This window comes from Marmota flaviventris, chromosome 2, assembly GCF_047511675.1.
Source record: "Marmota flaviventris isolate mMarFla1 chromosome 2, mMarFla1.hap1, whole genome shotgun sequence".
NCBI lineage: Eukaryota > Metazoa > Chordata > Mammalia > Rodentia > Sciuridae > Marmota > Marmota flaviventris.
In genome coordinates, this window is record NC_092499.1 from 161,301,282 (window position 1) to 161,316,523 (window position 15,242).

General features: G+C 41.3%; 1 protein-coding gene across 2 annotated transcripts in view; it reads right to left on the reverse strand.

Moving 5' to 3' along the window:
* Positions 1–619: 619 nt before the first annotated feature.
* Pcsk2 (proprotein convertase subtilisin/kexin type 2) overlaps positions 620–15,242 on the reverse strand; it is a 270,904-nt gene continuing 256,281 nt past the window's right edge. For both annotated transcript variants that reach the window (XM_027920812.2, XM_027920805.2), the window contains 2 exons: positions 10,377–10,604; positions 620–1,106 (listed from right to left, as the gene is read on the reverse strand). In XM_027920812.2, the coding sequence (XP_027776613.1) occupies positions 620–1,106; positions 10,377–10,604 (715 nt within the window). The remainder of the gene's footprint in view (positions 1,107–10,376; positions 10,605–15,242) is intronic.

Genomic DNA, 15,242 nt, shown 5'->3' on the forward strand with positions numbered 1-15,242 from the left:
AGATTTCCAATGCTCATTTTTAAATCTCTTTCCCTGTCCAGTAATTAGGACTCTAAGGATGACATCTTTCTCATCATGTCACCTTAATCTACGTTCCTGAAAAAACTTTGCTAAATTCAAATCATCTTTCCCCAAAGGATTTACAGCTTCCCCTGTGCTTTAAAGAGCTGCAGAACTCGCCTTCTGCATCAGCTTTGACTTCTCTTGTTACATAACAGTTCCTCAGTTGAGAGCACAGACAGACGTTCTTGGTGTTGCTATGTGTGGCTTTTTTAACATGCATTCTTTTCTCTTCTCAGATATGAAAAAAAAATTTCAGGGGAAAGCTGTGCCAGTTTTGTTTGCAGGATATCACCCATTTGAATGACAGAAATAAAGAGGGTAGAGTAACACATAGGACATAGATGTTAGTGGGAACATTATATTTGGGTCATAGAAAAAAAAAGGTTGCTTTCATTGTAATGAAAATAATCATTGATAGTGAGCAAAGCTGCAGTTCAAGAAGATGGAATTGCTTGTGTGGGGTGACAGTAATTGCTAGGTGCTTGCCAGAAATGTGAAGCAAGGATAGAGGCAGAGAATGGGAAGGGAAGGAGGTGGTGGAGGCAGAAGTGCAGCACTAGTTCTTATTTAGGATGCTTTTCAGGCTTCTCTCCACAGCTTCGTCCAACTCTTCCTCTAGCTCTTGCTTTTTGGACATGGCCAGCTTGGACTGGTAATCCCTCACCACCTGATCGATGTACGGGGCACTCTGTGTGCCATGCAGCATGAGAGTCCACTCCTTTAGCACCCCCTTCTGGGGTGCGCTGCCCACAAACCCCAGCTCCAGGGTCCAGGTTCCTCGGGCATCTTCCCCCCAAGTGTGGGTGGTCATGAAAGGCCACTTGTCAAAGCCCACCTTGGAGTCGTCATCCCTCGGACGTCTGCTTAGCAAAATGGACTTGGTGCCCATAGGGGAAGTCATGTTGATGTTCAGGTCTCCTCTTCTGGTTGCGTTGACTGTGATGACAGCTTGGACGTGCTCGAGGTAGCGGACGAAATTCTCCTTCCCTTCACATGCATCAGTCGTGAGGGTCAGCACCAGCTTGCCAGTGGATGGTATTTTCCTGAGGGCAAAAGGGCAAAGAGATAAAATAAGGGAAGGTTTGCACCCTATGAGGGGGTTTGAAGGCAGAAAGAGTGGGGGCTTTGGAGTTAATCAGACAGACCTGGGTTTAGCTTCCATTCCAGTTGTGTGAGTCTGAGCAATTTACCATGCTCAGAAACTTTCCCGTAAAATGGGAATGTAGCAGATGTTGTTGATGCCCCTCCCATTGCTTCTAAGTCCCTTCTGAGTCACCTGCTACCGCAGATGCAGTGCACTGTGATTGCTTCTCATCTCATGCATGAACAACTCCAGCTTCTCCCCCACTTACACCATGGGAACATGCTTAGTCTGTCCAAAGGTGCCAGTGACTTAACCTCTCAGGAGCATCCCTCTTCCAATGATTGACAGGATGTGGTGCATAAATACACTCTGACTTCTCTATCCCTCCATGGGACAACTCAATGTCCTCTATGGGATTGGTGGCAACATGCTCAGTCATGCGTTCTTTATTCTTTTTTGCAGTCCCCTGTTTTGCATCCTCACTTCTGTGGATTTTCTGGGATCATCTCTCAAAAAACTGTGTGTGCACCCAAGTCTTGTCTCAGGATTGACTTGAGGCAGGAATTCATACTTTTCTTTTAATTACCTTGATAAATAGAATATATTGCTGATATGATAATGATTACAGATTGAATATTCTTTATTAGAAATGCTTGTGGACTGGAAGTGTCTCAGATTTTGAACTTTTCTAAAATTTTGGAATATTTGCATATACATAATGTAGACCCACGCTTACACATGTATTTCACGGATGTTTCCTGTATACCTTATATACATAACTTAAAGATAATTTTAAGCAACATTTTAGTGTACCTACATTTTGATTAGTGCCCATCACATGAGGTTAGGTGTGGAATTTTCTACTTGTGACATCATGTTGGTGTTCAAAAAGGTTTGGATCGTGGAGTACTTTTGATTTTCAGATTAGAGACACTCAACCTGTTCTACCATTAAAAAAAAAAGTTGAAACTGGGTAAATTAATTCTGGTGAATGACAGTTCTATAAGACATGACCAGATTTTGGGGATGTCTTTGTTCACAGAGTTGGAACCTCTTGAGAGGATCATGCTGAGGATTGAACCCGGAGCTTTGTGCATGTGAGGCAAATGCTCTACCACTGAAGCTACATCCCCAGTCCAGAGATAGATATTTTTAAACACACATCTTGCAAAAACACTTCTATAAAAAGATGCTGGTCACGCACCCAGCTCAGAGACAAGCTTTGTTTCTTTATTGCTCTTGGAATCAAGATTGTCATCTTGGGAGGGCTTGCCAAAGCTTACACTGCAGCCCATCAATAAAAGCAATACTCTCCTGAGGAACTTAAAATATATGAGACAGTTCTCACAGAGTGATGCTATGCACCATCCCCCTGGATGTGTATGTTGAGTGATGTAAAAGTATCTACTGGTTATGGAGGGCCACTGATAGTGGTAGAGGTAGTCTTTTTGTTCCCAGGCTCTGGAGAAACCATCCAATTTGGTGGCGCTGGCTTACAGCCCATATTAGAGGTCAAAGCTACATACATGACTATATACACACACTCCTATACATAGTGTATTTACAAATAGCTGGACCAGCAGAGAACGTCCCTCTGTGATGGAAATGTTCTATATCGGTGCTCTCTGACACACTAGCCACTTGTAATGCAGCTGCTGTGAGTGAAGAATCGAATTTTAAATTTATTTTATTTTAATTAATTACATTTTATCAAATGTAATTAATTTGATAAAATTACACGTATTAACATGTGGCTAGTTACTTCTAAATTGTTCGTATATGTTGAATCTGAATGTGATAAGAACATCAACATGCAGGAGGCCTCTTGGACTTCAGTTTCCAGGACAGTTGGTTTTCGCCTGGCTCATAGGCTTTAGAAAAGCAGGTGGGGAAAGTGTAGATTCTGTGATACAGACGTTCTCCACCTTTCTAGAGGTCTCTGGAAAGTCCAGAACCTTAAGGTATGAAGGAAGCATCACCATGGGTTTCTGTACAGATAGCAGGCAGGTCCAGAATAGGGTCTTTCCTTCTAGAGTGCAGACAGAAGGGCCCTGGGACTCTCTGAGAAGAGAGGGGGAGGTCACAGAGAATAACAGGAAGAGGTCCCAGCTCTGAGTCCTGCATGGAAGCTGATCTCCTTTCCTGTCTTGTAGTCTGGGCTTCTTTGAAAAACTCAAGAAGGAAATCCACAAGCCAACAACCAGAGGGCATTATACTGAGTAATAACCATTTTAGAAACCATAAAATTCACTTGTCATTTGTCAAATGCAATAGTCACTATTACCTTAAGGATTCAAAACATAAGCTGAATTCTAAGAAAGATTGTTTTCTGTCTTAGTTGCACTCACGGTTCTTATGGTCTAGAGTCACCAGTGACAGTCACCTTACAGTCAATTTGTAGAAACTGGCAGAAAAGTGACATTGTTTCCCTAAGAGAAAATTGAAAGTATTTCTTTGATTGGCTAAGAATCAAAGATAGGACAGTCACGTAAGTTAGAAATCAGATCCACAGCCCACAACACATTGGAGATTCTATGAATTAACAGTAAGGTCCCCCATGCAAGAAAGAAGTTGTTCTAGTACTCAGATCATCTCTTATGATAGAATGAGAAAGCAGAAAGGCAGGCAAGTCTAAATGAGATCAAACATACAAAATTATGCTAGGAATCACACATTTTTCTAGAAGCCTTGGGGGTTGGAATGTATGTAGGGGTCAGAGGCCATGCCAGGTATCCCTGTGGAGTATGGCTTATTTAATGCTGTGGAGGAGTTGTCTACTTAAAAAAACCCCAATCTAGATTCCTTAGGAAACTTGGAATGGAACCACCATTTGACCCAGCTATCCCACTCCTTGGTTTATACCCAGAGGACTTAAATTCAGCATATTACAGTGACACAGCCACATCATTGTTTACAGCAGCTCAATTCACAATAGCCAAACTATGGAACCAACCTAGATGCCCTTCAACAGATGAATGAATAAAGAAAATGTGGTACATATATACAATGGAATATTACTCAGCCTTAAAGAAGAATGAAATTATGGCATTTGCCGGTAAATGGATGGAACTAAGTGAAATAAACCAATCCCCAAACACCAAAGGACAAATGTTTTCTCTGATAAGTGGATGCTGATCCATAGTAGGATGTGGGTAGGGAAAATGAAGGAACTTTTAGATTGTGCAGAGTAGAGTGAGGGGAGGGATGGGGCAGTGGGGATGGGAAGGATGGTAGAATGAGACAGATATTTTTACCCTATATACATGTATGATTACACTACTGGTGTGACTCAGCACCAAGTACAGCCAGAGGAAAGAGAAATTATGCTCCATTTGTGTACAATGTGTCCAAATTCGTTCTACTGTTCAGTATAACTAATTAGAAATCAATACAAAACAAAAATACAACCCCCAGGCTGCCATGTGAACTGCTTACTGCACAGGGGCTGGGTCTCCTGAAAGAGAACACGTTTGACTGGACTGCTTTGGCAATATTAAGTTACTATGGAATTAAATTGAAGCCTGATGTGAATTCCAGGGACAGTAAACTTGGTAGAAATGGAGAACACCATTCCATTTTCTCACTGTGTTTTTGGCAGACAGCATGGCATTTACAGAGCCTAGGAACAATACCACCGTTGCTTCAAATCCAGGGGTTCCACATTCAATCAAATGCAGATGGAAAATTTGGAAAAACAAATCTATAGTGAACATGTATAGATTTTAAAAAAATTATTCTCTAAAAATTATAATGTAACAGCAGTTTACATAACATTGATGTTAAGGTTTGGAGGTGAGATGTCCCCCAAAAGCTCCTGTGTTAATGCAGGGATATTCAGAGATGGAGAGATTAGATCATGAGAGCTGTAACCTAATCAGTCCATCCTAGTGGAATCAACTAACTGGGTGGTAACTGTAGGCAGGTGGGGAGTACCTGGGGGCGGGTGGGTCACTAGGGGCATGGCCTGGAAGGATTCATCTTCCCTGTGGCCCTTTCCCCATTCTCTTTCTTGCCGTGAGTGAAGCAGTGCCCCTATTCCATACCCTTTGGGCATGATGTTCTGCCTCACCTTGGGCCCAGGGCAATGGAGTCAGCTGATCACGGACTGAACCTCTGAAACCATGATCCCAAAATAAACTTTTCCTCCTTTATGTTGTTCTTGTCAGGTATTTTGGTCACAGCAACAAAAAGCTGACAAACACAATGATACTGTATTATAGAAGTAATCTAGAGATGATTTAAAGCATACGGGAGGATGTATATAGGCCAGATGCAAATACTATGCTATTTTATACAAGGGACTTGAACATCTGTAGATTTGGGTATTTGTGGGGAGTCCTGGAACCAACTCCCCACACATACCAAGAGACAACTGGTTTCCTTTTCCTGATGGGACAGAGTCAGGTGGATGCTGACCCACACAGGGAGACACTGTGGCTTAGCAGTGCTGTACATGGCCACAGCTGTATGTGGCCAAGGATGCCCTTTTCACTCTCCCCATGCTACTTCTGGAATTTATCAACTATTTCTTAATTACTTTTGTTGCTCCCTTGTATTTTCTGATTTTTCTATAGTGACCACACATTGCTTTTACAAGAAGAAAAGGAGCATAAATAATTCTAAAAGAAAAAGAAGATACCTGCATCGGAAGAGTCAATTTATAAGAAGGTTAAAATATGAGTAGGTTATGGAACCAAAGGAGGCTCTGCAGAGATACTTTGAATAGTTACAGGGTGTTAGTTCCCAGGTCACATTCTGGAGCTCATTTGTAACAGAAAATAAGGGCACATAAAGAGAGTGAAGAGCTCCTCTCTGACCTTATAGGGATGATATACAAAAGTCTAGTGTTCAAGTCCTAAAAAGAAAAGCCTGGGGGTTTGGGGATGGCTTGTATCTTTATTTTATTGCATACAATTCATGGTTGCCTGGTGCCTAGACACAGGTTTGTTTCCCATGGATCCTGGTGAAATGCAGTTTGTATTATGGATCTTCAACTGTATGATACAGCAATAGTAGCCACTCTTTTTTTTTTTTTTTGGGTACTGAGGTTTGAACTCAGGGGTACTCAGCCACTGAGCCACATCCCCAGCCTTATTTTGTATTTTATTTAGAGACAGAGTCTCACTGAATTGCTTAGTGCTTCACTAAGTTGCTGAGGCTGGCTTTGAACTCGTGAACTTCCTGCCTGAGCCTCCCCAGCCACTGGGATTACAGGCATGCACCAAGAAAGGAGAGAGAGAGAGAGAGAGAGAGAGAGAGAGAGAGAGAGAGAGAGAGAGAGAGAGAGAGAGAGAGAGAGAATAGTCACTTTCTTCCTTCCTTCCTTCCTTCCCCTTTTCCTTTTCCCCTTCCCTTTCCTCTCTCTCTCCCTCCCTCTCTCTTTCTGCAGTTCTGGGGATTGATCTCTACAACTAAGTGCTGCTGGTTTATGTATTTTGAGACAGGGTTTTGATAAATTGTTCAGGCTGACCTTGGATTTATGACCTTCCTGCCTCAGCCTCCTGAGAGCTAGGATCACAGGTGTGCACCACCATGACAGCTAATTGCCACTCTTTCTCAAGTGCCTAAAATGTCTACAGTGTGGAAGTCACACAAGAACACTCAGTGGGTGGTCACTGTGAGGTTTCCTCTTTCTGATGGGTGAGATTCAGGTGGACGGTGACCCACACAGGAAGACACTGTGGCTCAGCAGTGCCATCCATGGTCAACAGCTGTCATGTGGCTGAGGATGCTCTTTTCATAGTTCCTCTTGCTGCTTCTGGCATTCATACCAGGTTTTAACATTTATTCCTAAATTCACCTAAAATTCAGAGTTGGATTATACATTTAGCTGTGCTGTAAAAGAGCTGCATAGACAGTTCTCTTGGAGTACACAGAAGGGGCTGTCCCAGCTCAACAATGTCCCTGTTGGCTGATGGGCAGGCCTGTTCTGTCTCATTCTACCGGCAGGTGCAGCTCGTCACAGCCAGTTGCATTTCCCCTGTGATCATTGTGGAGCACCCTTCACCGGCTCTCTTGATAAAGTCTCTTTAGAAAATTGCTTTTCAAATTGACTCTTTCTCTAAGAAGATAAATGCTTAGGAAACCCATAAACCTGACAATCACTACTCTTTCAACCTCGCACGCTGTTTCTGTGCAGCCTGGCATGTCATGGAAAGTGCCAATTGCCAGGGATGTTGGTTCTTCTATCCAACCCCCTTGGAAGGGCAATTTAAAATAACAAGGACCTCCTCTGCCAAGTGGCGCAGCCCACCATGGTTTGTCCTTCTGAGTTTTCCACCAACATATCTGCCCTAGACCTAACTCACTTGCATCTGAGAACAAATTCAGATGCAGGGGTGAACAAGGGCTCAGAGAGCAGTGGAGGAATGCAGATCCCTGCCAAACATTTTGGGGCTTCTTCCCATTTGCCTGGCTGGTCCTCTGCTCCTGTGGCATGTTTTCTTTGTGCCTAGGTGATGTTGGCTGGATATTTTCATTTCTTCCTTTGTTCAAAAATATTTAATGTAGATCTAAGTGCCCAGCACAATTCTAGGAACTGGGAATATATCTATAGTCAGACAAGGATCCTGTCCTTGTGAAGAGCCCAACTGAGTCTGTGCCAATATAATAGCTTTCTATTTTCTTTTAACTGGAAACAATATTATGAGTGAAACAGTTCCTGGCTAGTTGTGAGATGTCGGGATGATCAAAACTCTGGGCCTCAGATTCCTTAAACGATGGACATTATTCTCCGTGTTCCCTCTGACTCCGTGTTCCACATGTAGATGTAGATCATGACAGAACATTATTCAGAAACTGGGAGATCACTTGTCATTCATCTCTGCATGTGCCCTCCTTCTCTCTTCTCCCTCCCTCCCATGGTGCCTCTCTCTGGCCCTTTCCTACAAACACACAATCCTTGAGAAACTTTGGAGTTCAGTCTGGCTTGTCTGAAAAAAGAAAGATCTCATTTCAATAGGAACCTGGACTAAAAAGGTCCCAGGGTGTTCAAAGCTCATTGTTCCTTTCAATACTGCAACAGTGGCACCTTTTAAAATTGATAGTGCTCCAGATAGTGCTCCAGCTGCACTGCTGCAAGGAATGTTCTGGCCTTACCTGCTGCTGTCAGAACATCTGTAAAGGTGTGGACACCTGTTAAGTCTTTCTCTCTGCAACAGTGGATGAAGTTCTAGACCTCGGGTCTTATAGAATGGATGGGTCGCTGGTTCCATGAACTAGGGCCCTTTACTTCATATTCTGAGCCTCTTTTCTCACCTTCAAATCGAAACTGGTGATGTCAACCTTCTGTGATGAAAAGAGATGGTGGAAATAAAGGGCCAGACCTGGGGCTATTCAAGAGCATTTCTTAGCAGCATTCTCCCAGGCCCCCCCTCAGACACCTAGAATCTGGAATCAAGATGCCATGTGGTCTGCATGTGGTACCTGGGGGGTGCTGCAGACGGTTGTCAAGTGGACTCAGCAGGTGGTTTAGTGGCCTCAAGGTCTTGACACCCTGCCATGCAGTTGATATTATTTTGGGGCCCAAAGACAGAATTCAGGGAGTCTGATAATTTAGATTATGAAACCCTTCCTCAGTTTTTACTAACCTATAACAGAAACTTAGCTTCTGTTTCAATCATGAATTTAGATAATGTCGCAGAATGGTATTAGCACTACTTCAGATCTTATTGTCCAGAAGCTCAGAGATTTTCATATCCCACCCGGGTCATTGTGTGTGTCTTCTAGGAGCATTTTGTTCACCATCAATGTTCTGAAATTATTGTGGACCTTGGATATGCCACTAAAACTTTTTACTTAATGCATTGATAAAAAATATGTGCATTGTTGTATCACAAATTTGCTTTTTAAAACATTTTTGTAACTGGCTTTCAAAATAGTCGGCCTCATTTGTAATCTTACCCATTTTACCTAATAAGTTTAAAAATACTATATTGAGATGGGATCATACTGCCAAAGTGTAAGGTCTATTCAAACTCAGATGATCAACAGAAGTAAGGCAGGATAAAAAGAATAACAGAAGTAAGGTGGATAAAATGGTGAATAAGATGAATTTAACCAGCATTTAAATACCACAGAAGTGTATTCTTATAATGGAACACACAGCCTTGAGCATGAATGAGCTATTACATGTAAAAACTTGGACCTCCTAAACCTAATGTTAAATAAAAGAAATTGGAAAAAGCATTCATACCATGTGATTCTTGTTCAAGTCCAAGAACTGGCAAAACCCACTTATGGTGTGGGGAATAAGAACAATGGTTGTCTATGGGATGTGTGGACTAACTGGAAGGGAACACAAGGAATCTTTCCAGGTAGACAGAATGTTCTATCTCTTGATTAGGTGATAGTTACCTAGGTACATCTATCAAAACTCAAACAAATACACTTATTTTCTGTGTATTTCATAGTATGTAATATCTCCCTTATAGTAAGAATTGCTATCTCCATCTTACTGATGGACCAACGGAGAGAGAAAAAAATTGAAGAGGTAGGCTTTTTGTCCAATCCTTTTACCATTTGGGGAAGTGAGAAGGGAAGAAGGTACACTTGACCAACCCATGGATCCTGTGTGGAGAACTCACTCAAATCCTGCCAAATGGTGATCGGCATCACTCAGAATACAATCAAGCTCTTTGACTGTCCCTCAAGTAGAATGAATAAATATATAGTCCTATGCACTGAAACATCAGCCATGAAAATAAACTACAAGGATACACTAAATGTGGCCGAATCTCAGTTACATAATTCTGAACAAGAAAATCTAGGTATAAAAGAGAACACCGTATATATTCCATTTAGACTAATTACAGAGTAGGTGAAATATCTATGGAGTTAGAAGTAAGTTTAGTGGTTATCCTTGAGGAGATGATGATGGAAGAGGACATGAGGGGGGTTCTTCTGGGATATCAGTCACATTCTGTTCACTGATCTGGATGCTCGTCGCACTGGCTGATTTGTGTGGTTAAAAATAATGGCATGAGCCACTGAAAATTCTACAGCTCACACCTAAAAGTGAGAGTTCAGTGTCACACAATTGTATTGCTATGTAAATGGTGCCCCCTGGAGTTGTGCAACTCTACAGTTCTTCCTAAAAGCCGGTTTTCCCTGCATAAAATCCAGTGCCTGCCCCTGACCTGGAGAGGAAATCTGATAGTGTTGTCAACGTCACAGCACCATCACTGGTGCATTTTCCACATATAACAGAAGAACCCCCGGCCCTACTTACTCAGGGTCCTGCACGGAGCCTCCCACACAGTGGAATCTCTCAGGCACGGTTTTCCAGTCTTTAGCCATTTTCACCATGGCGCCTGCATCAAGGACCCCATAGCCAAAGAGGTGATTAAACTCCAGGCCAACCCCGTTTCGCCGCCACTGATGGACCTCGTCGTGAAGCTGGTTCCGTTTGGAGGTGAGCACGGTCAGATGCTGCATGTCTCGCCAGGTCAGGCCCAGGCTGGGTTCAGGAAGCAGACAGCATGAGAGTAAGGGCAAGAGGCAAGGTGGGAGACAGAGACATCACAATGAGCAAGATAAGCGACACCCAGAACACAGGCCTCTTGGGAGATTTTGGAACACTTGTGAACTCCTCACTCAAGGAAGGGTGTCCATGCATGATTTAGAGCCATCGTATATGTTCATTCAATTTTTTCTTGCCTTTCTTACTTAACAATGATTTATTTTAAAAGAGCATTCTAACACACACACATTAGAATGGTTAAAATGAAAAAGATTGATCATGCTGTGTTGATGAAGATGTGGAGCAAGAAGAACTCATGGGCTTTGCTGATGGGTGTGTAAATTGTTGCAACCACTCTGGAATCTGTTTGGCTAGATCTTCTAAAGTTGTCCATACGTCTAAACAATAGCCTAGAAGTTCCATTCTTATATATGTATCTGACAAAAATGTGTATATCTTTACCAGATATGTATATTAGAATACTCCAAGCTGTGAAGAACCCAAATATCCTTTAACAGTAGCAAGAATAAACCACTGAATGTGGAATGCTATACAATAATGACAATGAGTGTGCTAGAATGATTTCTAATAATATGGACATGTCTTACAAATACTGTGTTGACCTAAGGAAGAGAGGCAGAAAATAGAATGTTGTGGTTTGGATATGGTATGGGTGTCCACACCAAGGGTTCATGAGCTTGATCCTCAGTGTGGTGATGTTGGAGGTGATGGAACCTTTAGGAAGTGGAGCTGAGTGGGAGGTGATTGGATCACTGGGGCCATTGCCCTCAGGCAGAGATAATGTAGTTCTCATAGAACCCTGGTTAGTTCATGAGAGAGGATTTTTATAAAAGAGCAAGACTGGCCCTCATCACTCTCTGGGTTTCTGTTTAGCCCTGTGATCTCTCCTCATCTGTGCTCCCAGCATGATGCCATCAGCCCCGAAGACTTCCTGGAGACCACTTGATTTTGAACTTTCAGCCTCCCAAACTGTGAACCAATAAAACTTTTTTTCTTGATTAAATACTTAGCATCAGGTATTTTATTATAGCAAGGGAAAACAGACTAATATAGAGAATGCATGTGTGATTCCATTTGTTTAAAGTATAAAAACAGGAACATATAACCTATGCTGTTGGAAGCTGGGTTAGTTGTGGGATCATGACTGGGAGGGGACCTGGGGGCTTGTGGGTGCTGGCAGTGCTGTTTCTTTGTCAGGATGCTGACTATATGAGTGTACTCATTTTTAAAAATGAGACTGTCAGTTTTTCAAGGGCAGAGATAATATCTTCACTATATTTATACAATCCCCAATGCCCAGGATAGTCCTTGGCACATTGAACAAATCAGTTTGCTTTCAAATCCTATTGTCTTTAGAAATTAGTGTCTCTTATTAGCATCAATTTTTCAAGATGCAAGTCATGATTCACTTGTGAGCTAGGAAATCAACTTATTGTATAGGTGATCTACCTGGGTTACATATTAAATTCTTCTCAGGAGGCATTTAAAATCCATCTGCTCAGGCTATCCCAGACCAATGAAATCATAATCTCTGGGAGCAAGACTTAGCCATTGGAAATGGTTAATATTTCCAGATCTTCCAGCAGACAGTCAAGGTTGAGAACTAGTGATATAATGGCTGGGGTTATCATTAAAACACTTAATAGAATAGAAAAGGATAGAAACAGTAACAGGGTGTATTACCTGTAATATTCTTATATTAATATTTTTCATGAAACTTTTGGGGTGTGTGTATGTTGGGATGCAGTACTGAGGGTCATGGTTAAAAAATTGGAAAAAATTGGAAAAATCCTGAACTACTTACTATACTCTTCCAAAGTCAAATAATTCAAAGGACTAGGAACAGCGTAACTCATTTGGTGAAGTTTCAACACACACAAAGTTCATTGGTTTGAAGCTCTGAAGCAGAGCCAAAGTGTTCCAGTGATCCATATATTCTTGAAATATGGACTGTCTTTTATAAAGGAGAAAGTTCAAAGGAGGGTCAATGTGTATTTGAGATGATTCAGAACATATCTGGGACAGATGGTCCTTAGGACCTGAGAGAATGGCATGGAATTTCCTGAAGATGATTGTGGCTAAAAGCTCTTGTGTTTCACTGGAATGTGATTCTGAATTTATTGATTTCAGAAGTGTTGGCAAATGAGGATCTAAATGACCTGAGGACTGGCTAGCTGGTGAAGTATCCTTTGTGTTCATCATGGAAATGTACTGTGCTTCCCAATGTCTGAAGTAGGACTCTCTCAAATATTTCTTCAGTGGTGTGTGTGTGTGTGTGTGTGTGTGTGTGTAAGAGAAAGAGAGAGAGAGAGAGAGAGAAGACAGAATGAATCAGAACAAAGAATTCCTTGCTATTGAGATACATAAGAGCATAATACTACAATGTAAATGAGTGTGCAACATTGATTGTCTAGCCGTTTGCATATGTCTGAATAGTAAAACTGGACCTCTCCAAATTGTCCCTTCTGAAAAATTTCTGAATTGATAAAATACGCTATCCGGTAAAAGAAGTGTTCCACTAACATGTTTTAAGTTGTAATTCTATCATACCAGCTCACGACTCACACAGTGATAGTTATTGAATTGTAAAAAATAAATTTACAGTGTATGTGCAACATAAAGGTTGCTATGTTGGAGGTTATAGGACAAGCACATGACACACATCCCCCTGCTCTCATATGTTTTATATAATAATTAGGAAAATAAAACACAGATATGTGAAAAGGTACCATATGTGAAGTGACTCTGTGGATGTCTACTGGATGTGTCCCACATTCAGGCACTGTACTAACTTTGGGCATGTCATATGAAGGTCCCTCCTTCAAGAGCTTATAACATGAGGACAGATGGACAACTCAATATTTAAAAAGTGAGAGCTGCCTTGCTAGGGGGAGCTCAGGATGCTGTGGGAACCATCTGTGGATCCCCTGTGGATAGGGAGCCTCTTTGTGGTCTACAAATCTCCTGCATCAGAACCACTTGGATATTTAGTGATGAATTTAGATTCCCTGCTCTCTTAAATAAGCATCTTGGAGGTTGTTGGCCTGATAATTTGCATGAATCTTCCTAGATGTTTTTTTCTACACATCAATGTTTGAGAACATTGGTCAAAGATGATGGTTCACAACCTCGGCTGCATATTTCAATCATTTGGGGATGGTAAAAAAAATAATGTCAGGGTCCAGATTTTGATTTCATAGCTTGGTTTTGATTCCTTGCGGGCAATGCCTCTTCTAGGAAAGAGTTGGGTTGAGGAAAAACCACAGTAATGGAAATCAGTCACAGTAGGTTTTAAATCCAACTGTGTGAACTTGGAAAAGTTACTTTAACAATCCAAACTCTACTGTCTATGTATTTAACTGGGGATAAGACCTTATAATCTTGTTGAAGGTTGTAAATGTAGATCAGATATGTAAAGTAACTACCACAGTATGAGCACTCAATGAAGAGTTTATTATTATTATTTATTATTATTATCAATATTAAAATCTACCTTATATATTGGGAATTGAAGTAAGTTAGAAGAGAATAGATACTATTTTCCAATGAAAATATGGATTGCAATATTTAAAAACATGTAAATGAATATTTCCTGACAGTTTTAAGGTATATTCAATATTAAGACCAACGCACATCAAACTGAATTTCTTTTTAAAAGAAATTATATTCCTGAAGCAGGGTTACAGTATTCTAGACAGTCCTTTGAATCTTATGAATGATCTAACTTTCAATATTTTGCAGATAAGATAATAAAGATGCAGAGAAAGTGAGTGATAACCCACTTAGTCACTGGAAGAAAACTAGGAGTTGTCTTTCCCCTGTATCTATTCTTCCTCCTTTCCTTAGTAAGAAAAATTTCAATTTTTTACTTAGAACAACAATATACTCAACTATAAAACTACATTTCCCAGCCTTCCTTGCAGTGTGGGGTAGTCATGTGACAGTTCTGGTCAATGAGAATAAGCAGAAGCCACTGAGTGTGGCTTTCTTGGAAAACACACATCTGCTTAAAGAACGCTAATTAATCAATGAGAACTACAAATCTCTTTAGGAATCCAGTAGCTTCAATTTAGGTTGCCCTTTCATATGTGTAAGGGCTTGGGCAAGTGACTTTTTGCTTGCCAAGATCCCAGGGGACTGTGAGTCAAGTCCTGCCAACCGAGGTTAAAAGGGACACTTCTGTTTGTCTGTGCTTGCAGTTGGAGTAAGCAGAGCCACCCCACTCAGGACCCGAGATGGACCTTTCATTTTTAGGAAATGCACAACACATGTGAATAAGTTTTGGTTTCTGTGTTTTTAATAGGACTGAAGTATCCCTCAAAAGCTCATGTGTGAAACAGTGCAAGAATTTTTCAGAGGTGAAATGATCATGAGAAGTATAACTTAACCAGTGGATTAATCCCACTGATATTCATTAATTGGGTGGTAACTGAAGGCAGGTAGGGTATGGCTGGAGGAAGTAGGTCATATATATTTTACTCCTGGGGAGCATGCTTTCTCTCTCTGCTTCCTGGTGGCCATCTCCTGAGCTGATTTACTCTACCATGCCCTTCTTTCCACCATGATGTTCTGCCTCACTTCAGGCTCAGAAGTATAGAGCTGGCTAACTATGGA